Raw genomic sequence first — 12,514 nt, 5'->3', positions numbered from 1 at the left:
CTTCAGGGGCAAGGTAACTGGTGCTTCAAAGGAGCGCGGGTTGGGGAGTCACGCTTTCCTTAGGCTGGTAGCCACCCCGCGCGCGCATACTCATGACGTCACCGGATGGCGCAGAGTAAGGGCCCTCCTTCAGTGGGTAAATGGAGTTCACGGCGTGGACCGGGTAATTACCGGGCCCGGCTGCGCATGCGCACACCTGTAGGGGAGGCGCAGCTAGTAGGACCTGACACCGGTTAGCGACCTTGCCATATGGCCCAGAAATGTTAGTATACAAAAATGCAGAGGAGGATGTTAGACTCGGTTAGGAAACAATCTGTATTAGAGTCTTTGTTAAGGATAGTCACTCACACCTGTTGACAATAATGTATCTAATGTCCTGCTGAATTTTTGTATAATTGTTTATCATGCAAATTTAAAATTTATTGTTTTTGTACTTAATAAATACGGCCGGGGGGTCTCTCGACCTCCCGCCTTCCAAAGATACCACGTCTGGGTGCTGTGTCCGGGGGTGGTGTGGACATAGGGGGAGGGCGGTAGCCAGTCACTGACCATGCATCAAAGCGAGAAGAAACTGAGGTACTTTGCAGGTAAAACAAAGCTCTCTTCAGTCACAACAAATAGTTGATCTCTCAGAATGGCCAGAAGGGGGCAGCAGTGTATTTGTTTTTGGTCACTGAAGGGTACTGTGCTCACAAAGACAGCAGTGGAAGAAAATGTTTAGGAAAGATATATTTAAAATTCAAGTTCTCCTTCAGAAGAATTACCCAACTTCAGACTAAGTGCTCTTCCTTAACAGTATCTTACTGAAATATGTCAAATGATTAGGGCTGGTTTACAGCTGTGGTGTTCTTTTCATCATCCGGTAGTCACTGTTCTCTACATACCTTTGTAAAATAGACTTCAGTTGCTTCTCAATTCCCTGCAACCACTTGGATGTTGTGCCCACTCGGTCAAAATGTCTTGGCCTAGGTACACCATTAATGTATGCTTACAGTACCACATATTCTACTGCATTTCAAGAAATAACCAAACACCACAGCCTGCCCTGTTAATCCTAATGTATGCTGCGCTTTAGATGTGGCCTGTCCTCATCATCCTTACTTTGGTACAGGGCTTGCACACCGTGAAGAGCCTCCTCACTGCCAAAGAAACACTCAGCTCTGAATGCCCATTACACACGTAATGGTCCTATGAGCCATACAGACTAGAAGGATGGCTTCTTTTGTGACAAGATATTCAAATAAGAAAGCAACAGAAGCAACGAATCATCTTTCAGTAAAGCTGAGAAAACCAAGACACCATAAACCCTCTGACAACAAACATGTCTGTGATAAGCGTACTGCACTTGATAGCAAGTGAGTCACAGGCAGGGCTGGACTGGGAACAGCAACCAGCCCTGGCGGACTGCTGCTCGACTGACCCTTGGAGGGGGGGGTGGGGGGGGGGGCGGGGCTGGTGCTAGCAAAAAGCACCGCTCCTGCTTTTGTTACAGGGGTGTGGATATTGCAGCACTGCTGCGAAACCGGCCCCCACGGGCACAAAACCGGCATCCACCCCTCCGGCCCACCGGGAAACGCCCGGTGCCCGCAACAGCCCTGGTCACAGGGACACATTAGGGCACCTGGAGAATTCAAGAGAGGGCTGCTGAACATGGACACGGATTTCACCGCCTCCCTTAAAAAACAGAACACAACTAGGATCTTCTGTTGTACAGGTGCTGAAACTCTGGTTACTGTGTTGTATAGTGGGGAGGCTACAAAACAACCTACTGTTATATGAACCAAAGAAAGGCTTACTGCACAACAGTTCCATAAGCTGAACCGAAAGAGCTAAAATACTCTTTATGTGGGATCTGCTTAGGAGGTTATGGGAAAGCGAGGCCGTAGCCTGAGCTCTAACAAAGCCTCTTCATTGGGAACTAACTAGTCTTTAGCTTTATGATATACCTTGGCTCCCCTTTGGCAGTTTGGTCTGGGCAAAAAGGCTAGCCTTGGGAGAGATATATAGGGGGCGTCATGTGACAAAATAGTAAAAATTAGTGGGGAGACAGGACATATCTCTTTATGTATAGGCTCGTCTCAATTAGCAAATCACTAAGGTCTGGAGGTAGAGGAGAGGCCTGGACTATAAAGCTGTCAGTTCTAGGGTCAGAACCCGTGCTCTGTCCTCCAAGTGGCTGCTCTACAAACCTCACAAATAAGAATGTTCCTTCTACGACCAGCAATGGCCTCCTCGCATGCTGTGGAATAAGCCCTAGGCTCACTGGCAAGGGGCGGATTAGCTTTTTACCAACAAGCTCCGATGCGGAATAGAATCCAGTTCTAGAAAGAAGATAGAGGGCAAAATCATAACAGGTAACTCTATACAATTCTCATGATTTGTGTATATCTTTGCCGTTTTCTCTCTAAAACATAGGCGTTCTCGTTATGTCCACTGTATGAAGTCTCCACTGAGGAGTGTGGATTTAGAAGGGAAGAGGTTAGTAATGCCGTCTGATTTAGGCAACGGTCTGAACTCCTTTCCAGATGGAGGAAGGTATATTACAATGAAATGATTCATATGAGCACAAGACCTGCATTGTAGTTCTCGGTTTAGATGCTGTAGTGGCCACCAAGAAAAAACACATTCAACAAGAGAAGTTGATGGGCAGCCAATGTTCAGCTGTAAAAGATGAGCCCATTCATTAGGTCTCGCCGAGGCAGTGCAAGCGCTCTCTCTTCGAGCCATGCTGGATTCACTCTGTGGGCTTACAGCCTGCCCGTTGCTCTTGATTCGTTTCTTCGTGTGTCCTTCCCAAATGCTTGCTCCTATGTGGGTAATCTGTGTGTTTTTGTCATTCTTCTTGTGTCTTGATCCCTCTCAAGGAGCAGTAGCCTATTACTTCTATCCTTTCACTTTTTTCAATTTCAGTTCGTGTATGCACACTATTTATTTTGTTTCTTTCAGCCCATGTTTTGGAAGGTACACTTTTCTTTCTTTGCAGTGGTCATGCTCCTAGCGCCGTCTTTGTGAACAGGCCTGTAAATCTTATCACATTTGCTGTTTTCTGAGTTCACCTGTTTCGTCCACCACCCAATTCCCTCATTGCTCCCTGCCCCCTCCGTCGTCGGCCGCTCTTTCCATCACCTCCCCTCTGAGTCCCGCTTTAGATTCCCGGCCCCTCGCTACAATTGTTTCCAATGGAGAGCTACAAGTGAGACTGCCAATCATCCCAAAAAGGCACATTGCATTAACAATAATTATGGCAACCATATATAAAAACCTAAAACTTTGCAGCTATGTATTTTATAAAAGGAACTGTTAGTGCACAGTCTTGCTGCTATTCTGAGTGTTCCAAAAGTTAACGTTCAGGAGCAAGGAAAGCAGTTGTGCGAGCAGTCTAATTCAACTTTTTCGCGCTGTATCACGTGACTCAAGTTCACCGACGGGTTGCGCAGAGATGAAGACGCGATTGAGTTACAGACGTTGATTCACCCTTTTAAGTCAAAGTGCATAAGCAATGCTCAACAAACCAGCTACCAATTCAATCATATGCTGTGATGGCTCTGCCTTGCCAGCATACAGAGCTCTGCTGCCCTTGAATTAGGTTTATATATAAATACCTTATTAATTTTTCAGCCGGTAAGAAAGAGCGAACGAGGTAAGGCTGTAGACACAGGATGACATAAAGCAGTGTGACATCCGATAACACGGATGAGAAACAACGTATGACAACGCAAGGAAAACTGAACCAGGAGGAAGCGGAGAAAAGGCAAAGATGTACAAACAGCAAACTAATGCTTCCCCCCTTTTCACTCAGCAGTCCCAATGCAATGTGAGATTGACATGCGTTCTACAAAATCTAACTTGAAACCTGTAAGAAAACAACATCAGTCAAGTGGACCCGAACACCTGATCCTCCTCAACTCCTAAGAACGAAGTGAGGAACACTTAGAATGAGACTATGACCCATTAGACGCCCTAGAATGGAGCCCAAGTAAATGTACATGGTTTAAAGCTCATAGATTAGTGCCCAGTATGGGGTAGCAGGGTGATAGTGGATGGGAACGTACCCCTAAGCGTACGGTGAACCCCAAAATGTCCAGAGTGTGCAAGGGAAGTGGCCACCCATTGCCCTCCCTGTGTAGGGGAAAGCATATAAAGACGCTTGAACTTCACCTGCTTCAGAGTGTCTTCTTTACAACAATAGACAAAAAACAGTTGCTCAGCCAATAGGTCTACCGAGGCGGACAAAACACCCAACCTACATCAATTAATCAGCAAAAAATTAAAACTTATTTTATTAGCGCAAAGACAAACAATCAACACTTACTATTCACACAACTACTGTAGAATGGAGAAAACAAAATAGAGCCTCTTGCAGAAGCAAGACCTATTGGCTTTGCCAGTGCTTCTTTTAGATGCCTACAAAGGACATTTTTGGTAACTGGAAGTTGCTTAGAACTATTCTCTTACAGATGAAAACAAATTCAGTGAACTCTTTGCCCTAGATATCAAGAAGGGAGACCATCCTGAATTGGGTCCTGGAACCATGGACGGCAAGCCCTATTCTAGGAACATGGGCCAGAAGAACTGATTCTCCTGAGCCTCATAATAAAATAAAAGGTATCAGAGTAACACCAGATTAACACAACACAAAAAACAGAGAGTGGAAACCAAAGCTCCTAATCAATTGAAAACGATGGTGCGGAACACAAATACCAATGGGCTAATTGGGAGACCCAAAGCTGAAATGCCAAAAATCAATGGTGCGTATATCAAGTTTTTTGCTCAAAGACAAGAGAAACAGACATTTCAAGAAAAATAATTATTAAAGTAAACACCCTAAAAAATACTGGTTTTAAGAAAAATCGAAACAGGGCAAGGCCTATTTTGATCTAAAGACTCCTGGATAACAAGTCCAAGTGTGCTAGATTACCCATTTTAACTTTTAAGTAATTTTTGCATCACGACCAACACAGAGATCAAGGGACTCAAAAGTATTCTTTGTATCTCATGGTTGTTCTATAACATTTTCATTTTTATGATGCACCAAGAGGCTGAATACCGCAAAAGGGATAGGAATAAAACCTGAAAAGGCATAATTGAAGATTAAGGGAGGAGGATTGTTCTTGGTAAAATTCTATAGAATGTGGGACAACAATGTGAGACTGAAATCGGTGACTTGTCCTCTTCTGTGGTCTTCAAAAATACCTGAAGGGGTTTGTGTAGCAACATGACATGAGCAACTAGAACTAATGTGCTATAAATGTGTGTTATAATTTCTGGTATTTGTTTTATCCAAATGATGAACGAGGCAGAAAAGTTAGCACGGGATCTGCCGTGGACACTACAGCCACGGTCCACGTCCTTCTACTTCCAACATCAGGGTTTACGACATCTCTACAGGAAAGATGTGATTGAAAGAACATCACAGTTTGATAGTCAATAGATGATTACTGATTATATGTCAAGGAAGCGGATAAAGACGGGCTCTAATATGTTTTGAACTTAGATGGTGCTTGCTTCACGTGAAATCTCTTGAGGACTGTTCAATGTTCAGGGGGAAATATACGGTGGAGAAGTAAGCTGTGTTTTGTACCAAACAATTTACACCTACAGTCTTACCTGCACTGTTTTTCACCAGAACGCTCATTCGTCGACGGACAGGGTCAAAGTTTAAAACATGGAGGAGCTGATACCTAAAAGGAATAACAGTCAATACAGAACTGATGTCAGAAATATACACTAGATAAAAACAATAAGGCAGCATGACATTCAGCAGATAAACAGAAAAATAGAAAGCATTTCAAAGTTTTCCTCACTGGTTAAAATGCAGACTTACTGAATTGGTATTGTATATAGTAACTCTGCAGTACAATGGTAATTCTGAAAAACAGCGGTGCTTTAAATGACCAAATGAGAAATGAGTTAAAAACTACATTGATATTCGAGTTACAGAAACAAATCACATTTTATATATGGGCAACTATTCAAACTAAAGGTCTGAGGTCATACATTCATTAAAATTAGGACCACCAGTGAGAGCCAGTGAATCTATACTTTTTTTTTTAAACAAACTTAATTATGTTTAACACATAAAATATAACAAAAGATGATCAGGGTACACACACAGCATGTGTCGCATTAGTGCCAATATAGTAACAACTTAAACTTGGTAGTTAAAAAACATTGCCCCAACCTAACCCGAACTAGCCCTCTGCCACTAGGCCTTCTTAGAAAGGGGTAGCAATGGGAGGGTCCTGGCAAACAGGGGGTGGGGGAGGAGGACGGAGACAATTTACAGTATACAGAGTCGACCTAGAGTACATCCGAACATCTGGGAGACACGGGTGCCCTAACATGTGAATGTGGCTCTGTAAGTTATGGGCTGTTTGCAGAGTCTAAACTTTTCATCCCTATGCAGTGCACAACCCTCCGCCATATCCCAGTGAATAACCTCCTCCGGCCAGCTGACCGCAAGGGGGGCTTTGGGGGACCTCCAGTGTATGGTAATCTGTCGCTTGGCGAGCAGGAACGCCAGGTCTGCAAAACGTGGCATGATTTTGGAGGTCTTGGGGATTGGAAGCAGGCCTAAGAGGCAGTGCTCCACTGTGCTTCAGTGTTAGACCCCTGCCAGTTCTGCCAGGGCGGAGTGAACATCTGCCCAGTACAACCTCAGGAAGGGCAGTCCCAGAGCATATGTAACAAGTCTGGGGGGTCTGCATAACATCTGGGGCAGTGGGGGGATACTGTAGGAAACAATCTATGCAGTTTCTGTGGTGTGAGGTATGCACTGAGCAGCAGTGATAATTGGATGAATTTAAATCGGGAGTTGCAGGAAATCAAACTGGGATATTCCAGGAGGAAGCGTCACTCCTTCTAATGCCGGACTTGGCCAAGATCTTCCTCCCACAAGCTTGTACGGCACCAATGAGAAGTGCAAGTGCATGTGTATGCCTTTATATAGCCATTTTACCAGGTTTCTACCTGTGCCCATTTCGTACACCGCCTGGATGAAGAAGTGGGTCTCTGGTTCTGACCCCGTTGGTGCCCAGGGTGTGTGAGAACGTAGTAGGAGATGTTGGCGTGGGCCTAAAACAGGGTGGCGTCCATCCCACCCTCCTCTAGCAAGAGTTGCAGCTTGGATAGGCCAACTCTGCGTCTCCCTGTGCCTCATACCAGATTAATGAGTAAAGAGTTGAGCAGCCTGAACTATACCGTAGGAACCCCCACTGGTAAGTTGATAAAATAATATATAGAAGGCAGGGCAGCATTACCATTTTGGAAAGTACCAAACGTCCTGCCACCGAGAGAGGGCAATGTAACCAAAAACCTTAAATTGTGAGCGGAGTGAAGTGATGGCCTTGTTTAGATTTTCATCCAACAGATCAGCCTTGGAACTATAAATCTGTATGTGAAGGTAACGGCAGGTGCGGGGCTACATGAATATTATGTGTACCCATGCATACAGTGTCCCCTGACGTACACTCCCGGAAGAAAAAAGCATGGAATTTGGCATGATTAACGTGGATGCCAGAGAATTCGCTAAAAGTATCAAGCAGGATGGCAAGGGGTGTAAGGTCCATGGTCAATTCAAGTATCTATATATGAACATATCGTCCGCACACAGGGAAACTGCATGTTGTAGCAGGCCATGTGATATGCACCAGTCTCCTACCCCATGTCCTATACTCTGTGCTCGTAGTTACACTGCAAGTAAGAAGAGAAGCGGAGACAGGAGGCATCCCAGCCTAGTGCCGCAATATATTGAGTAAGGGGGAGATATGTGTGGGCCCATCTGTGCAGTGGGATCTGTGCATAGGAGTTTGAACCAACTAATGTATGGTTGGGGAATCCCGAACCTCTTCAGTGTGGCGAACACATACTCCCTTCCCAGAGTATCAAACGCGTGCTGGAGGTCGAGCAAGAGGCATCTTTCGGTAGGGTAATGGGCCTTTGACACCTCCATGACCTAGAACAGTGGTTGGATATTTAAGGAGGTGCTTCGGCGTGGACCAACACATTTTGATTGGTGTGTATCAACTCCGGCAGAATAGGGAGCAGTCACCTCACCAGCACCTTCCTCAATATCTTATATTCGGTTGTTAACAAAGATAGGGGCCTGTAAGAGTGTCACGGCCTGGCTTAAGTTTTCTATAATGTTTCTAGGTGTGGCAGCAAATGGGATGGAAAAGTAGCATCAAATTCGACTGGTAAGCTGTGTAGTCTGGGTGTCTTATTGCAGAGGATTTTAGATATCTGAATGGAAGGCGGTGCAAATAATCCCCATCCAGAAAAATCTTAAGGCCCCCATGGACGATTTATCTAATTATTGTCCTATTTCACTGCTACTTCTCCTGAGCAAGATACTAGAAAAACACATCAATAAACATCTGTCTGACTTCGTCGAAGCTTCGAGCTGCCTCGATCCAGCCCAGTCGGGTTTCCGACCTAGGCACAGCACAGAGGCAGCTTTGATTGCTGTCACCGACAACATTAGACTGTCCCTGGACAACGGACAAGCAGTGCTTCTTGTGCTGCTTGATTTATCGGCGGCTTACGACACGATTTCTCACCAGACTCTGTTCAGGAGACTTAGGGTAATTGGCCTCCAAGGGAATGTCTTACAATGGATGTCGAGTTTTCCCTCAGGTTGAACTCAGACTATCAACCTAGGCCCTTTCCGCTCAAAGACTACAAGACTGACTAAGGGAGTAAGTACCTCAGGGCTCCGATCTTAGTCCCACCTTATTTAACATATACTTTGCTCCCTTAGAGGGATTACTCAGGAATTTAGGCTTTGCACCAATATCTTATGCTGATGATACTCAGCTCCTACTTTTCTTCGATAAAAACAATCCCAATGCCCAGTCTACCTTTTCGGAGGACATGGCGGCCATCGCTGGCTGGATGAGGGACAACTTCCTCCAGCTTAATGCAGGGAAAACTGAGATCATGTTGTTTGGAGATGCATTGGTGAGGTGGTCCCCAAGGTGGTGGCCAGAGGAATTGGGCACCGCAATGACTCCCAAACTGGTGGTTAAAAACCTGGGAGTCCGTCTGGATCAGAAATTGATAATGAAGGCGCATGCCGCAACCACTGTCAGTGCATGCTTCCATGTGATAAGTATTCTCCGTAGGGTATTCTCCTTCCTGCCTTTAACCTCTCAAAAAAACTCTCATCCAGGCACTGGTGTTAAGCCGCCGGGCCTACTGCAATGCTCTGCTGATCTCAGCTAATGAAGCCTCATTAATAGATTGCAAGTAGTCCAGAACACCGCAGCTCGCCTGGTCTCCAATGCTCCCCCTGAACTGCCTCCCTCCCTCTTTTGCAACAACTGCATTGGCTTCCGGTGCAAAAGCGGATCAGATTTAAGATATGTTGCATTGTTCACAAATCTTTGAATGGCAAAGGCCCCAGCTATCTGGCAGATAAACTTACCAAATATCTGCCACTCAAGTCCCTTCGATCAGGGACCAAATCTTTACTTCTTACTCCACGTTATAAAAAAGAATCGCACCGAGGTGGAAAAGCTTTCTCCCACCTAGCCCCCTTTTATTGGAACCAACTTCCTATTAATTTGCGACAATGCCCAGATCAATTACAGTTCAGAAGGCTCATTAAAACCACATTGTTCTAATCCGTTTTTCTTCTGTGGCCAGCTGTAGCAATTCCATAGCGCGGGCATACCTCTTGGGGGTGATTCAGGCGCTTTATAAATTAAAAAATATCAAATATCACACTGAGAATTTCATCCTGCGTCATGAGGGCCTGTAGCACCGGTGAGACAGTGGGACCTGGGGAATCCGCAGGCCTGTTTAGGAATCTTGCTGTGGCAGGCGGGGGAGAGTGATGGCCATACAGACAGGAGCAATAGTCCCTAAATGCTTCATTAATATCTTTTTGAGTAGTGCCGTGGGTGTACGTGGGCATGCGCACTGAGAGGATAGGGGTACGAGATAATTGTGGATGAAACATATGTGCCAGGAGCGCACCACCTTGGTCACCTACAGTGATCAATCTTTGTGTGTATTAACTATAATCTATGACCCGCAAACGCTCTAGCAATTCTGCATATGGAATGCAATACTCCTGGAGATTGTCCGTGTGAGAGTCGTAATGGGCTGTCTCGCGTTCAAGGATTCCCAGTCGTGCTTTTGTGCGTTTGATGCCACTCAGCACCGAATGTTGCGCCTCTGCTAGAGTAGATGTGGATGCTCTACGTATAGTCACCTTGAAGGCTTCCCACTCAATCAGTGGGGAGGAGGCAGTGCCTCTGTTTTCTGCAAAGTCATTTGTAATAGTTGTGGCCAAGGCATCTATATCCTCTAAACGTAGAGGATGTAATTACCATGTGGGGACCAGGGAAGGTATTTGGCCCCATGACACAACAAGCTCCAACGGATTGTGATGGAGCAGGGTTTTACCCACGTAAGTGGAATCAGTGAAATCCGCCAGAATATATGCAGGGCATAATATGCAGTCCTGGCGGGAATGTAATTTGTGTTGGGGGGGAATACAATAAATCTTATCTCATACCTGCATTAAGTTCCCTCCACGCATCAATTAAGGACTGCCCGTTACCTATTCATGTAGTCACCTTGCCTGTTTGAGTGAGGAAGCACTAAGAAAATGAGAATGGGAGTGATCCAGGTGCGTGTTCAGGACCGCATTGATGCCCCCCCTACAATCAACCAGGGGAGGTGAGAACAGTAAGCCAATACGGAGGACAGATGTGATAGGAATGCATCCTGGTCCGATTTAGGAGCTTAAACACTACCCAGTATCAGTTGCCTACCATCCAGACTCCCACTGACAAGCAGATAGAGGCCACCGGTCTCCAAAGACTCAAACAGTACACCAGCACGCACCCAGACTGCTGCTCTACGGGCAAAAGCAGAATAGGTAGTGGCAATCAGCTGTCCCCTCCATTTAATTCACAGTTTGAGGAACTCAGCAGCAGAGAGGTGGGTTTCTTAGAAGTAAACTATATGGGCCTTCTGGCGGATTAGATAAGTCGATTCGGAGCCCATCCCCCTAACAATCTACACCAAGACTTTAACCCCTTCGCTGCTGCGGACATTCCGCTGCAGCGCTGGGGGGGACAGGGGGGCAGCGCGGTGGGCCTGTGCTCATGACGGAGCCGCTCCGTCATGAGCCACAGTTGAGCTGTGCTCATGATGACGGAACGGTTCCGTCATGACTCCGCCCATTTGCGTTGTCCCCCCGCACAGGCGGGGAAACAGCGCCGCGCAGGCGGAGCGGCCGCCAACAGGATTGTCATGACGGAACCGTTCCGTCATGAGCACACGCCAACCGTGGCTCATGACGGAACGGTTCCGTCATGAGCAGGGAAGGGGTTAAAGGCGATTGCCATTGTCAACATAAAGTGAGGTAATGGAAAACATTACTGACCAAGCACCTCCTCCTCCGCACCCCCCCCCCCCCGCCGCAGGCCTCCCACAATACATGGATCAGGAGCAGAAAGTGTGTAGCAGAAGGTAAAAAATATAACAAAAATCTAACCCCAACACTCAGTCCAGCAAGGAACATACGTTTGACCAAAAATGTAAACATAACTCAATAGAGCATAAGCTGGAGCAACTGCTCAGGTGGACGACCAGTTGAGTGTGTCCACAGCAACAGGGTAAAAAACAACCCTTTTCCACAGGGCACGCCAGGAAGAACTCCATATAGTGGTACTGCATAACATATTACATACAATCGTTCAGTCCAGCTAAATGTCTTGGGACGTAAGAATAATACTTCATGACTGGAGGCAAGAAGGTGGGGTGGTCAGATCACCATGTCCGCCATTTGTGGTGTCACCGTGGGAAAGAGGCCATGCTCATATTAGACTCGGAGTCTGAGACAGCGCTGGTGAACAAGCTGGAGGGGGGGCGATGGGATCGTTGTAGTCTGGACGAAGTCATGGTGGCCAACACCACACATTGCTCCTCCAGTGCCTGCTGAGGAGAACAGGCTTCCCAGGAAGGGTGCACCCGAGGGGTCCCACGCCGTGGCGTCAAAGGAGCCCATGAGCAGGTCTTTGCGATGGCTCCTGGAGGGGGGCAGCGGGTATTTAGATATTGTGTCTCCATCCAGTCTCAGAAAGACTCAGGGGTGTCAAAGAACAATGGTTTTTGGTCGTGAACAATTCTTAGGCATGCTGGAAACATCAAAGCGTATGGCAGTACGTCCGATCAGAGCAGTCTCTTTGCTACAAGAAAGGAGGCATGCTTGCACTCAACAGCTAAAGTGCAGTAGGTCATGTTAGAGTTGTCAAAAAAATGGTTTATTCTCCCTAGCTTTCTGGTGCACTGTGTCACAGTCTCTGTAGTTCACGATGCGGGCTACAATGTGTCTGGGACGTAGCCCTGGTGGTCGCATGGAACCTGATGCGCTCTCTCTACAGTGAGCAGGTCAGAGAACCCTGCAGAGCTACACTGGTCATTAGCCAGTTTCCAACACACAGCGTGGCACTGGGCCCCTTCACACCTTCAGGTAGTCCTATTATACACACATTATTGC

General features: G+C 46.4%; 1 protein-coding gene across 5 annotated transcripts in view; it reads right to left on the bottom strand.

The window, feature by feature from the left end:
* ATP11C (ATPase phospholipid transporting 11C (ATP11C blood group)) overlaps positions 1-12,514 on the bottom strand; it is an 804,025-nt gene that overhangs the window by 169,328 nt on the left and 622,183 nt on the right. For all 5 annotated transcript variants that reach the window (XM_085607959.1, XM_085607958.1, XM_085607957.1 and 2 more), the window contains exon 16: positions 5,608-5,681. In XM_085607959.1, the coding sequence (XP_085464085.1) occupies positions 5,608-5,681 (74 nt within the window). The remainder of the gene's footprint in view (positions 1-5,607; positions 5,682-12,514) is intronic.

Source organism: Triturus cristatus, chromosome 5_2, assembly GCF_964204655.1.
Source record: "Triturus cristatus chromosome 5_2, aTriCri1.1, whole genome shotgun sequence".
Lineage (NCBI taxonomy): Eukaryota > Metazoa > Chordata > Amphibia > Caudata > Salamandridae > Triturus > Triturus cristatus.
This window is presented reverse-complemented; position numbering and strand designations above follow the sequence as displayed.